This window comes from Triticum aestivum, chromosome 4A (genome assembly GCF_018294505.1).
Source record: "Triticum aestivum cultivar Chinese Spring chromosome 4A, IWGSC CS RefSeq v2.1, whole genome shotgun sequence".
NCBI lineage: Eukaryota > Viridiplantae > Streptophyta > Magnoliopsida > Poales > Poaceae > Triticum > Triticum aestivum.
Window position 1 is genome coordinate 36,579,649 of NC_057803.1, and position 13,937 is coordinate 36,593,585.

At 48.1% G+C, this 13,937-nt stretch overlaps 1 protein-coding gene across 1 annotated transcript; it reads right to left on the reverse strand.

The window, feature by feature from the left end:
• Positions 1 to 9,817: 9,817 nt before the first annotated feature.
• Positions 9,818 to 12,224, reverse strand: LOC123084963 (cytochrome b561 and DOMON domain-containing protein At4g12980). Its single transcript, XM_044506508.1, has 2 exons — positions 11,380 to 12,224; positions 9,818 to 10,559 (listed from the first exon to the last, which is right to left on the reverse strand). Exons 1-2 carry the CDS (start codon positions 11,986 to 11,988, stop codon positions 10,014 to 10,016), a joined length of 1,155 nt encoding a protein of 384 aa, XP_044362443.1. The 5' UTR covers positions 11,989 to 12,224; the 3' UTR covers positions 9,818 to 10,013.
• Positions 12,225 to 13,937: the final 1,713 nt, after the last annotated feature.

A 13,937-nucleotide genomic window follows, 5' to 3' on the forward strand; every position in this document is an offset into this window, starting at 1 on the left:
TGGAAGAAGAGTTGTATATGATGCAGCCAGAAGGTTTTGTCGATCCAAAGGGAGCTAACAAAGTGTGCAAGCTCCAGCGATCCATTTATGGACTGGTGCAAGCCTCTCGGAGTTGGAATAAACGCTTTGATAATGTGATCAAAGCATTTGGTTTTGTACAGACTTTTGGAGAAGCCTGTATTTACAAGAAAGTGAGTGGGAGCTCTGTAGCATTTCTGATATTATATGTAGATGACATATTACTAATCGGAAATGATATAGAATTTCTGGATAGCATAAAGGGATACTTGAATAAGAGTTTTTCAATGAAAGACCTCGGTGAAGCTGCTTACATATTGGGCATTAAGATCTATAGAGATAGATCAAGACGCTTAATTGGACTTTCACAAAGCACATACCTTGACAAAGTTTTGAAGAAGTTCAAAATGGATCAAGCAAAGAAAGGATTCTTGCCTGTGTTACAAGGTGTGAAATTGAGTAAGACTCAATGCCCGACCACTGCAGAAGATAGAGAGAAAATGAAAGATGTTCCCTATGCTTCAGCCATAGGCTCTATCATGTATGCAATGCTGTGTACCAGACCTGATGTATGTCTTGCTATAAGTCTAGCAGGGAGGTACCAAAGTAATCCAGGAGTGGATCACTGGACAGCGGTCAAGAACATCCTGAAATACCTGAAAAGGACTAAGGATATGTTTCTCATATATGGAGGTGACAAAGAGCTCATCGTAAATGGTTACGTTGATGCAAGCTTTGACACTGATCCGGACGATTCTAAATCGCAAACCGGATACATGTTTACATTAAACGGTGGAGCTGTCAGTTGGTGCAGTTCTAAACAAAGCGTTGTGGCGGGATCTACATGTGAAGCGGAGTACATAGCTGCTTCGGAAGCAGCAAACGAAGGAGTCTGGATGAAAGAGTTCATATTCGATCTAGGTGTCATATCTAGTGCATCGGGTCCAATGAAAATCTTTTGTGACAATATGGTGCAATTGCCTTGGCAAAGGAATCCAGATTTCACAAGAGAACCCAGCACATCAAGAGACGCTTCAATTCCATCCGGGATCTAGTCCAAGTGGGAGACATAGAGATTTGCAAGATACATACGGATCTGAATGTAGCAGACCTGTTGACTAAGCCTCTTCCACGAGCAAAACATGATCAGCACCAAAGCTCCATGGGTGTTAGAATCATTACTGTGTAATCTAGATTATTGACTCTAGTGCAAGTGGGAGACTGAAGGAAATATGCCCTAGAGGCAATAATAAAGTTATTATTTATTTCCTTATACCATGATAAAAGTTTATTATTCATGCTAGAATTGTATTATCCGGAAACATAATACTTGTGTGAATACGTAGACAAACTAAACGTCACTAGTGTGCCTCTACTTGACTAGCTCGTTAATGAAGATGGTTATGTTTCCTAACCATAGACATGTGTTGTCATTTGATTAACGGGATCACATCATTAGGAGAATGATGTGATTGACATGACCCATTACATTAGCTTAGCACCCGATCGTTTAGTATGTTGTTATTGCTTTCTTCATGACTTATACATGTTCCTATGACTATGAGATTATGCAACTCCCGTTTGCCGGAGGAACACTTTGTGTGCTACCAAACTTCACAACGTAACTGGGTGATTATAAAGGAGCTCTACAGGTGTCTCCAAAGGTACATGTTGGGTTGGCGTATTTCGAGATTAGGATTTGTCACTCCGATTGTCGGAGAGGTATCTCTGGGCCCTCTCGGTAATGCACATCACATAAGCCTTGCAAGAATTGCAACTAATGAGTTAGTTGCGAGATGATGTATTACGAAATGAGTAAAGAGACTTGACGGTAACGAGATTGAACTAGGTATTGAGATACCGACGATCGAATCTCGGGAAAGTAACATACCGATGACAAAGGGAACAAAGTATGTTGTTATGCGGTCTGACCAATAAAGATCTTCGTAGAATATGTGGGATTCAATATGAGCATCCAGGTTCCGCTATTGGTTATTGACCGGAGACATGTCTCGGTCATGTCTACATTGTTCTCGAACCCGTAGGGTCTGCACGCTTAACGTTACGATGACAGTTTCATTATGAGTTTATATATTTTGATGTACCGAAGTTTGTTCGGAGTCCCGGATATGATCACGGACATGACGAGGAGTCTCAAAATGGTCGAGACATAAAGATTGATATATTGGACGGCTATATTCGGACACCGGAAGTGTTCCGGGTGATTTCGGAGAAAACCGGAGAGCCGGAGGGTTACCGGAACCCCCCGGGAGAAGTAATGGGCCTTATGGGCCCTAGTGGACGGAGAGAGGGGCGGCCAGGGTGGGCCGCACACCCCCTCCCCGTCTGGTCCGAATTGGACTAGGAGAGGGGGGGGGGCGCCCCCCTTTCCTTCTCCCTCTCCCCCTTCCTTTCCCCCTCCTAGTAGGAGTAGGAAAGAGGGGAGTCCTACTCCTACTAGGAGGAGGACTCCTCCTCCTTGGCACGCCCAAGGGCCGGCCGGCCTTCCCCCTTGCTCCTTTATATACGGGGGCAGGGGCACCTCTAGACACACAAGTTGATCCTCGTGATCGTTTTCTTAGCCGTGTGCGGTGCCCCCTTCCACCACACTCCTCGATAATATTGTAGCGGTGCTTAGGCGAAGCCCTGCGACGGTAGAACATCAAGATTGTCACCACGCCGTCGTGCTGACGGAACTCTTCCCCGACACTTTGCTGGATCGGAGTCCGGGGATCGTCATCGAGCTGAACGTGTGCTAAAACTCGAAGGTGCCGTAGTTTCGGTGCTTGATCGGTCGGGCCGTGAAGACGTACGACTACGTCAACCGCGTTGTCATAACGCTTCCGTTGTCGGTCTACGAGGGTACGTAGACAACACTCTCCCCTCTCGTTGTTATGCATCACCATCATCTTGCGTGTGCGTAGGAACTTTTTTTGAAATTACTACATTCCCCAACAGTATCTAGACTAGTTGGATATGAAGGGGGCATCAATACGATGTCTTTCTCTTCCTGTTGCTCTAGAGGAGACAGATTCACTGCAATTAATATCATTCATGCAGCGGGTTTGTGGGCTATCTGGAAAACCCGAAATGACATGGTTTTCAATTATGTTGCTTGGCCTGGAATGCAGGCTATGGCGAAAAACTACGCTGAATTTGTCTACATGGGGATGCCTAACCTCAGGCCATGTCAAAGGCAGGCTTGAGAGATGCGCGGCAGAATTGGAGCTGTTGGCAAGAAGCCCTCCTCTTCTGATGTGGCCAGATCCTGGCTGAAGTTGGGAGGCCCTATGAAGATCAGCCAGAAGCTGGATTGTAAACACGTCAAAAAACTCCAAAAAATGATGCCGTCTTGATGTCTTAGCTGTGGGTGTTGTAATATTGAATTTATTTGGCTGTGAGAGCCTTCTTGTGCTGTTGTTTTTGAGTTGACTCTGTCAGGGCTAGTTGTGTGTGTTTTTCTTTAGTGCCTGTGTGGTGCTTTTGGCTGAAGCAGTGAGCTGCTGGCTTCCGCGTGCTACTTCTGTATAAACATATCTTTGCTTCGTTATGAGTAATGGAGCAGGGGCTGTGGCCCTTTTCCTCTAAAACGTTTTTGTGGAGGAAGTTGAACATTATCGATCGCATGGCTTCAGCATCCTGGATGGAATTTGGAGTTCACAGTATTTGTTCAAAAAGGTAAATTGTATGTATGCGTTCAGAACTAGCCATGAAATGGCTTTGTTCACGGTTTCTATCAGCTGCCCTTGGGCAGTGATACTATTTTAGAAGGAAATGAAACAGAAAAAGGAAAATATCTAAAATGGAAGATGGCTATCTTTAATACCTTAATTGGTGATCCTTCCGTATGCAGGGATTTGTGTCTGGGTGTCGCCTATATCTATATGCAGTTATGCACATGACAAATTAAGGAACTCCGCGTGAGTGTCAGATCAATTCAACTGATCATTCAGTTACAGGGATCATGAGGATATTGACTCAAAAAATGCATTTCAAGAAACTAGATTATTCTCTCAGTGTCATAAGAATCAGTAGAGATAAATGTGCAATGACCCGACTGCTTGCTGTTTATCATAATTTCTGATCCCTGAAGACCACACAGCAAGCTAAAGAAAATCACACTGATACTACTAACTTCGACACTTAAGCTAATCATGTGCTAGAAGAAACAAGAGATCGGGCAAATATTCAACGGTGAAAACAAATCTTAACAACATTAATGTTGCATGCATGATGAAATACATAGGCACATGCTGTGACTTCAGTAGTTCGCAAAAGGACCCTGAAGAGAAAATTCAGATCCTCTCTTGAAGCTCTGGATGAAACCTCCTTGAGGATCAGACCAGCCAGTGACCCGCACTATGGGGGTTTCACTGTCCCGTTTCCTGGACCCCAGACTCCCCACTTTGGAATGCACCTCCTCCGCCGAAGTGAAGCCAGCGGACAACCGAATAGACACCTCCTTCAATACCAATGCACTCTCAAAGAAATATTTGAGGAAGGCGAGCTCAATTCGACCCCCTCATAAATCATGGAAAACCAGCAGCTTGATGCGGGACCGGATGCATTCTATGGTACCAGACTCATGCCAGAACTTTAGGTTGAGCTTGCCAGTGGATTGATCAGGCTTTCCAGACTGAAAATTCGATCAATTAAAAGCACATTCAGTTCATCAGCTATCGAAAGACATTAGCAACGTGATGCTATTACATTATGCAAATGAAGGCTAAAAGAAGACCTTGATGTGGAGCGTCTCAACATTAGGAAAGCATCTGAGGACATTAGGAATCATCTTGGCATCATTGCGTACTCCAAAAAGCACTTCCAATGCCAGGATTCTCACACTTGGTACCATGGTTCTTGGGCTCACCCTTATCCCAGCCTGCAAATGCAATCGCATTCACATCACAAGCAGACAATTAACAAGAGAAAGATCACAAATTTAACACTGATCAGTTGGGAATTTATGGTGAACAAGATGAGGCACCTTGATGATGGTGTTGCCGACCTCTAGGACCTGATTCCCTGGTCCCAATCCAAGTATGCCAACAGGCGCAGCTTGGGGGCATGGCCAATCTTCACCTTGGTGCGACTGCTATCATGGGTCCAGCCTTCCAGATTGATGAGCCGCTCAAGGCGTGGGGCGTTCACCACGAAGATTTCTTCGAAGAAGGACCCCATGATCTGCACGCACCGGAGGCTTTGGCTGACAAGGCGGAGCCGGAGCATGAAAAAAATTACCTTCGACACTGAGCGTCTCCAGCACGGGGCTCCTGTCGAGGATGAAGTCCAAATCCCTGCTCTCTACAAGGATGTTGCAGAGCCCGAGCTGATGGAGTTTGGGGAAAGAGGCGGAGCGCGGGAGGCCGGCCGTGTCCAGGAACTTCCAGGAGCCGAGGTGGAGCCGGGTGAGGGTGGCCATGCCGAATAAGGTGGAGGGGAGGATAGCGTTGAATGGAGGATCCCATTGGTCGAGGATGACGAGTTCCAGTATGCCCTTGGCGGCGAGAAGCTCGATCCAGCACGTGAGCAGGCCATGGAACTCCTCCCTGCAGCTCTTGATCAGGTGGACGCAGCGGAAGGGCCCCGGGTGCTCTTCGAGCACGCGAGACAGGGCGGAGGTGGCGGGGGCGAGATCGGCATCGACGAGGACGAGCGGGGCGGAGCGCCAGACCCCGCGCCAGCGGTGGGAGAGTGTGGCGGTGCGCACGGCGTCCTTGACGGGAAGGATGGAGACGATATGGCGGAGGACCGCGTCGGGGAGGCGGCTGACGCGGTAGACGGCGTCTTCGGGGGGGGGAGGGCAGAGAGGCGAGCTGCAGCAGAGACGGGCGGGGCGGGGCGGGTGCGGTTCAGCAAGCGGCGGTAGAGCGCATCCATCTCGTGTAGGTCATGCTCGTGGAGCAGCTTCTCGTTCATCACCGCGACCCCCAAGTTGCCCAAGGTTGAGGCCGTCGCCACCGGCGGCATCGCCTTGGTGGGGAGTGAGGACGAGGGTTTTCAGCAGCGCGTGCTGTCTGTGGAGTGTGGAGTGGAGCAGGAACTTCCTCACAAAAGAAAAAACTCTCCCGGTAGATTTGACAAGTATAGATTATTTACAAATTGCAACAACATAATTAGCATTAGCTGCAAAGTTGCATAATAAGTAATGTTTCATTACAACTAAAATACTTTGGTACTCCCCAAAATACTTCACCATCCATCTATAAAATACTATAAAAGAGAAATATTTACGAAAACACTAACGCCCACACCTGTGGCAACATTGCAACTCGCTCACACGTCTGGATCACCGTCCGGTTAAGTTTGCATGAATCTTGACACACCGAGGCAGTTTTCGCGTGCCACGTAGGACAAGGCTGGTGTGTGGGCGTTCAGAGGTCGCCCACACGCGCCACAACACGCGGTTGCCAGCTGCGCTGTGTGAGCGAATTAGTTTCTGCCCACACAGCCACCACCTAGTCCACGTGCGTGTGGGCGAACTGCTTTTCGCCCACATGACAGTCGTACATTGTTGGATGGCAACTGCAGTTGCGCGTACATGGCAACTAGGCAAACACACATGGCAACTATGAATCGATTGCTAGACGGCAACTACAGTTGCGTGTACGTGGTAATCAGATAAACATACACGGCAACTGCAATTACGTGCTTAGTAGTGAATTTGACTCATGTACAGGAAGAATGACAACTTGTATGGTTGTTCATACAAGAAACATAAAATTATTTTTTACTTTGGTTTTTCGGTATATACCATAAAAATCAAAGTTCAAATCGGTATGAAAAATTCATACCATACCGAAACCAGAAACCATAAAAACCATAAATTTGATTTGGTTCGGTTTATTTTTGGTTTGGTTTTCAAATGCACAGAGTGACCAGGAACACAACACATGGGCATAACTATCCTCCAGATAGTTTTCACAAGAACGGATTATTTGCAAGGGAACAACAACAAAATTAGCATGAGCTGCAAAGTTGCATAATAAGTAATGTTTCATTACAACTAAAATACTTTGGTACTCCCCAAAATACTTCCCCATTCATCTAAAATACTATAAAAGAGACATATTTATTGTCCCGGTGTTCACTGGGAGGGTGTTGACAAAACGAATGATTTTTATGATAATTTATGTTATCATAAGAATGGCAAATTTCTTCAGCAAGCACGACAAAACCTAGTGAAAATCTGAACTGAGCGGATTTTCCATTCATACTAAAGAAATTTGCCATCCGCGGACAATACAAATTGACATGAAAACGTTCGATTTGCCATGCCCTCCCAACGAACTTCATTTGTTTTGAAAATCCAATATAGGAGTAGAATATAGGATGTACTATAATTTTTGAAACTCAAACTTTTCATGCTTGGTCAAATTTGTAAAAAAAAGTATTGGATTACTATCATTCCAAAGGTATTTTTCATCATTTCATTCCATATTTGGTATTCCCACTTTTCACAAATATAAGATGTTTTGGATATCTTAATATGGACTACACACGGACTAAAATAAGTGAACAAACACACTAAAACTTTTCTGTATACATCATATTCAGAAAAAAATTAAAAAAACTTATATTTGTGAACGGAGAGAGTATTTTAGATGTTGATATTATTTTTAGCTTGATCAAACATATAAATGTTTGACTTTCGAAAAAAGCAATGTACCTTTTATTTTGAAATGAAAGGATTACAATTAGCCCACAAATATGTCCTCAGCATTGCACTGCCTACCGCTTTCCCATCTCGCTCCTCGACGTAGGCCTTCGAGACGCTGTCTTTTGTGATCTTGTACGAGAGAGGGATGGAAGTTTTTGAGGAGCTCTCTCCCGCGACTGCTCGGCTTTTCTTCATCATGGCCGCGGACAACTGCTCGATTACATGGCGACCGATTCTTCTTCCACCGCGCCATACGCTCTCCTATCCCTTATGTTTCGGATTTTTCTAGATACTGTCGTACTAGCAATCGATATGGATACGATGTTTGTCTGCTATGTACCCGACTTCATGGCTAATTACATCACTATGTTAAGCTCATCATATAAATTATGATTACCATGTTCATCTACTGTTTTGCATCGGGCCTCGAATTTATGTAGACGGCCCTATTTTTTATAGATCAAACTTGATGAAAAATTGCTCAATTATTCAACATATTTTGGATGGAAACTGGACTCTTTCTAAGTAGTGTCATATCTACGTCAACGGAGCATCATGCTCGCATACTCCTTTTGCTATGCACTCTAGAATGCAAGGGCGGTTTACCATTGGCATGTTCAACTTTCGAAAAAGCGATTATACGTCTGCCTCGCGCGGAACAGCAGAAGGTTACATCACAAATAGCGTTGCACGTTTTTGTTTTCCTTTTGTTTTTTGCGGGAGAAAATAGCGCTGCACGTTATTGTTGAATACCGGCAGTTCGTATTTAGTGTTTGTCAACGTAGCACATAGTCTTCCGCTTGGCACAGCGACTTACTGAAAAACTAATCTCAGCATCATTTTCACGACGCCATTATTACGGCCTTTGAGACATCTCAGTTACTTAAAGTTAAACCCATCTCATCAGCAACTTTTTTCAAGAGATCTTTTGAACAACCGGTCAGATTGCCTCGAGGAGGACATCTTGAACCATCGTTTTCGCGATCCCCACACTCTCCGTGCAGCCCAGGCCCCTATGACTCTACGAGGTTATGAAGCTGTCAAACTCGGAAGACAAGACAAGAAGAGATGGTCCTCATTTTTGTTGGGGTGAATTTCATATATGCCACTCAAAACTTACCTGTACCCTCATCTGCCATTGAAAATTTCCCTCTCCCAAATATGTCATTGAAAATTTGCACCGTGCACAGATATGCCACTATGACCAGTTTGACCATTGGTTGACTGTCAAGTGGCATGTGAAAAGACGACTTTGCCCCTGGTACTGCAGCATTCGGAACAAATTTGGCCAATCTCGAATTGTGGGGTGTCTGTACTGTAGCAATGATATACTGTAGCATCCGGACAGATTTGAAATTCGAACAATTTTTTGAATTTCAAAATAAATCTCCGTAATTTCAAATTCTGAATTTCTAACACTTTTTTTTTGAAAAAATTGTTCGCGATTTCAAAAAGGGTCTGTCTAGGACACATCTAGATGTGACATAATTATGTCACATTTAACCTAATGTCCACTATGTTTGTGGTCTATTTTTTTTTGTCTCAGCTTTTTTTTTCCTTGTTGCTGTGTTATTTGTGGGAGCTTAGATGTGACATCCTTAGGAACCATCTAGATGTGAATTAGACAAACTGTTTCAAAAAAACTGGCATTTTTTTTGTAAAAGTGGACGCTACAGTACCTTTGCCCGCAAATTTGAAGTGACCAAATTTGTTCGGACTGCTACAGTGTATCACCGCTGCAGTACCAGAGGCAAAATCGTCTTTCCAAGTGCCGCCTGACAGTTAACTAACGGTCAAACTGACCATAGTGGCATATTTGTATGCGGTGCAAATTTTTAATGGCATATCTGGGAGAGGAAAATTTCTAATGGCAGATGAGAATATGGGCAAGTTTTAAGTGGCATATGTGGAATTCATCCTTTTTGTTGCGTTATGTTATAGGTGATGAGCTGATGACGTTGACGCCCCTCTAAAAAAACTCCCCTGTTGTCCCGTCTGACCGATGCACGTTTGATTGAAGCCGACGTTGGCCGGAAGTCTACTTGGGTTATCTCGTCCGCGCGATCAAATCACGGCATTGATCGATGAAGAAGCAATCACGGGGCCATATGTAAATCGACACCATACGTACATACACTATGCATACAAATGAAAGTAATCATACATGAGCTCGAAGAAAGAATGTATACAATGGCGGGCCAGCAAAGAAGTCGGAAAAGAAGAAGAAGAAAAAGGATCTACGTACTACAGTAAGATAAAAACATGGAATCTCCCAAACACATGGCAGCAGCAACCAAAACTGCACGCCGATCCGATCCTGACAAAGTGACGACGATCATAGCTGCACGCCGGTCCCGTTGGCGCCGGCGTGGGCGCGGTTGCGCTTGCGGCGGCGCAGGACGACGGCCCAGGTGATGGCCTCGAGGAGGAGCACGACGCCGGCGAGCGTGGCGAGGATGACGACGTAGCTCGTCTTCCAGCCGGTGGCGGGCTTGAGGATGTTGAGGCCCTTGAAGATGTTGACGGCGGCGAGGACGATGACGGAGTAGCCGACGGAGTGGTGGTAGGCGTTCCAGTAGACGCGGTACTTGTTCTTCTTGTCGGGCCGGAGGAAGAGCGCGAAGACCTGGAGCGTGGCGAGGCAGAAGATGGCGATGCCGATGCTGCGGTGGGTGGTGTAGGTGAGGCCCTTGGACTCGCTGCCCAGCTTGAGGCCCAGGCCCCAGCCGGCGACGCCCAGCGCGTAGCCGGAGATCTGGCAGGCGATGTGGAGGTAGAACCAGGCCGGGTCGGCCGCCTCGAACACGCGGAGGTAGCGCGCGATCATGGCGCCCAGCGGGATCAGCACGCCCCATCCCACGCCGTTGAGCACTCCGTGGAGCTGTTGATGGATAATATGTGCACATGGTTAGCTAGGGTTGGCGAAATGAATTAAACCTTGACCAAAATCAAGAAGAGGAACATTGGTCTTTCAGGTGATTAATTCGATCATTGGGCTGAATTTGATGAATACTGTACTAAATTACTCTTCTACTTGCAATGTTTTATGATCAAATGATCAAGTGCGTCCGTGATTGAACAGTTGTAGGCGGCTAACTGCATAATAATATTAATATATTATTACTAGTAATTCAAGTTGGGGTGGTGAAAATTCAGAGGTTTGGTGCAGGTGCAGCTCCCCCGGCATGCAGGCTGCTTGTTGCTTCTCAGAGTTGAGTTTGACCATGGTTCGTCAAGGAACGCATGAGCAAAAGGAGATAAGTTTATTGCCATCCCTATCAGGCTATCTGTGGATCAGATCGCTGAACCCATCAAATCGTACTATTGAAATCCTAGGCCTTCTTTATATGTCAGGTCCAAATTATATCAACTGACCAGCTCTCGATCATTATCTCCAACTAAACTGAATTTTAGGGGTCTGAAATAATATAATTGATCATTATCTCCAACTATACTGAATTTTTAGGGCTCTGAAATATAAATAGTTGGTCATGACCAATGTCGCCGTCCTCTAGATGACTTGTGATAACTTACCTAACATAACATGTAAACAATTCGACAGCGAATGGAGCATCGAGCCGTTGAAGAAAACCAAGAGCATATTTGTCTTGGTTTACTAGATGGAGTTGTTTGATTAACCTAGCAATCAAGCTGGAGGCAGGGAGACAGGGCGGCGGCCGGAGGAGAAAAGAGGAACTTACGTTACGGCGGTGCAGCCTGGAGTTGGAGGCGCCGGTGCTGGTGCCGGAGAGGAAGTCGAGCCTCTGGAGTGACTGGACGTTGGGCCCCGATATGGAGTGCTGCGAGACGCGGCCGCCGGAGATGGGCCCGGCCTGCCACACCGTGTTGTGCGACGTGGCGTTGCCCGGCAGCGCCACGGTGGCGTAGATGGTGTAGGCGCCGCCGGCGTACTCGGCGCTGGCCGGGACGGGCACGTCGAAGGAGAGGGCGGTGTTGTCGAGGGTGGGGGCCGTGTTCCGGAGGATGGTGGTGAGCACGGAGACGGCGCCGGCGCTCTGCGAGGCGATGAACACGTTGCTGCCGGCCATGCCGCTGCTGCCGGGGTTGATGCCCCAGCCGACCCACCCGTCGGCGCCGGACGGCGCCCGGAAGGCGATGTCGGCCGTGCCGTTCCCGGCGTGGTACGTCCAGTGGAGGCTGGCGCCGAGCACGGGCAGCTGGTTGCACTTGAGGAACGTGCGGCCCCCCGTGAAGGTCGCGGAGAGGCAGCCGCTCTGCGCCGCCGCGCCCGCCGCGAAGAGCAGCACCAGGAGGGGGAGCCACGCCGTGGAGTGCCCTGGCCGCGCCATGGCAGCAGCGGTGGAGGTCGGAGCAGGAGGTTGGAGGTGCGAAATGGAGCGCGGGAGGCGGAGGGAGGTGGTGGTGGTGAGAGGAGGAGGCGGGGGGAGGAGGTATATGTACCGGCGAGTCGGCGACGAGAGGGCGCGCGGTTGTTGGGGAGGCTGCCGTGCGGGTGGAAACTTCCACGCCGGTACGCGGGAGGGACTGGTGTTCTCTTTGGCGGACAGAGTCTTGTTGGCTGCTGGACGATAACCCTTCTCTGAGTTGTCTCGTCTAAAAAAATGGCGCTGAATAACCGAGGCTGGACGTAGTACTACAGTTCACATCTCCGTTGAAAGGTTCTAGGCCGGGAGACCGTTTCCTCCTATGATGTCTAGGCTGTATGCCCGCTGCAAAGCGCAAACTGTTTCTTTTTATATTTTTTTGGGAGTTGAGAAAGAGAGCGGCAAGGCAAAGCATATTCGGCAGCGTGAGCGAGTGAAGCCACCCACTGTTCCAGCACGAAAGGATCGCCTGTACGACGAACGAATAGATGCTACAATCACACCGATGCCATGCCATGCCGTGCAAAGGGATTCATTCCAGTACGGACCGTTTTGTGATTCTTCCCTTGCTGTGATTTCCAGTTCGGGCATTTTGGCGAGATTAATTAGAAGCTTTTTTGGAGAAAAAATAGTATCAGTAGGTACTACTGATAATTTGCTAGTTTCATGGATGGGCGTGCACGCGTTGTTGGAAACGAATATTTTGGCAATGCTACACGATGTATTGATCGGTGCATAGTACACGTATATATGGAGTACAAGATGGGTCGCAACCTCAACTATACAATGACTAGGAGGTGGGCCGGACTATACAATGTACATGCACAAACCATATATTCAACAACCCCCCCCCCCCCCCCCCCCCCGCGCGCGCGCAGTCGAAGCGTCGCCGGAGACGCAAAGACTGGACCTGAACTCCTCGAAAACATAAGTAGGCAGTCCTTTTGTCATAACATCGGCAAACTGTTGCGCCGTCGGGACGTGGAGGACCCGGATGCGCCCGAGGGCCACCTGCTCACGAACAAAGTGTATGTCGAGCTCAATGTGCTTCGTTCGTCGATGGTGGACCGGGTTGGCGGAGAGGTACACAGCGGAGACGTTGTCGCAGTAGACGAGTGTGGCCTTGTGAACATCACAAAGCAACTCCTGGAGCAGCTGACGAAGCCAAGAGCATTCGGCAACGGCGTTAGCCACTGCCCGATACTCTGCCTCGGCACTCGAGCGAGAGACTGTGGGCTGTCGCTTGGAAGACCAAGAGATCAGAGACGGCCCAAGGTAGACACAGTATCCCGAAGTGGAGCGCTGTGTGTCCGGACAGCCAGCCCAGTCCGCATCAGAGTAGGCAACGAAGTCGGTAGAGGCGGAGGCCGTCAGTGTAAGTCCCATGGACGTAGTGCCGCGTATGTAACGGAGGATACGCTTCACCAAGGTCCAGTGAGAGTCACGCGGAACATGCATGTGAAGACAGACCTGCTGAACGGCATACTGCAAGTCGGGGCGCGTCAGGGTGAGGTACTGCAAGGCACCCACAATGGAGCGATAGAAGGCCGCGTCGGATGCGGGAGAGCCCTCCGGAGATGAAACCTTGGCCTTGGTGTCAACAGGCGTGGGAGCAGGCTTGCAGTTAAGCATGCCGGCACGATCGAGAAGCTCATGGACGTAACGCTGCTGATGCAGAAAGAACCCATCTGGCCGTCAAACCACCTCAATGCCGAGGAAGTAGTGGAGGGGCCCCAAGTCCTTCAGGGCAAACTCATCGCGAAGACGAGCAGTAAGCCGCTGGAGAAGCGCGACAGTGAATGCCGTCAGGATGATGTCGTCGACGTAGAGCAACAAGTAGGTCGTGTCAACCCCGTGATGGTACACGAAGAGGGACGCGTCGGAGCGGGTCGATGTAAATCCGAGCGTTTGCA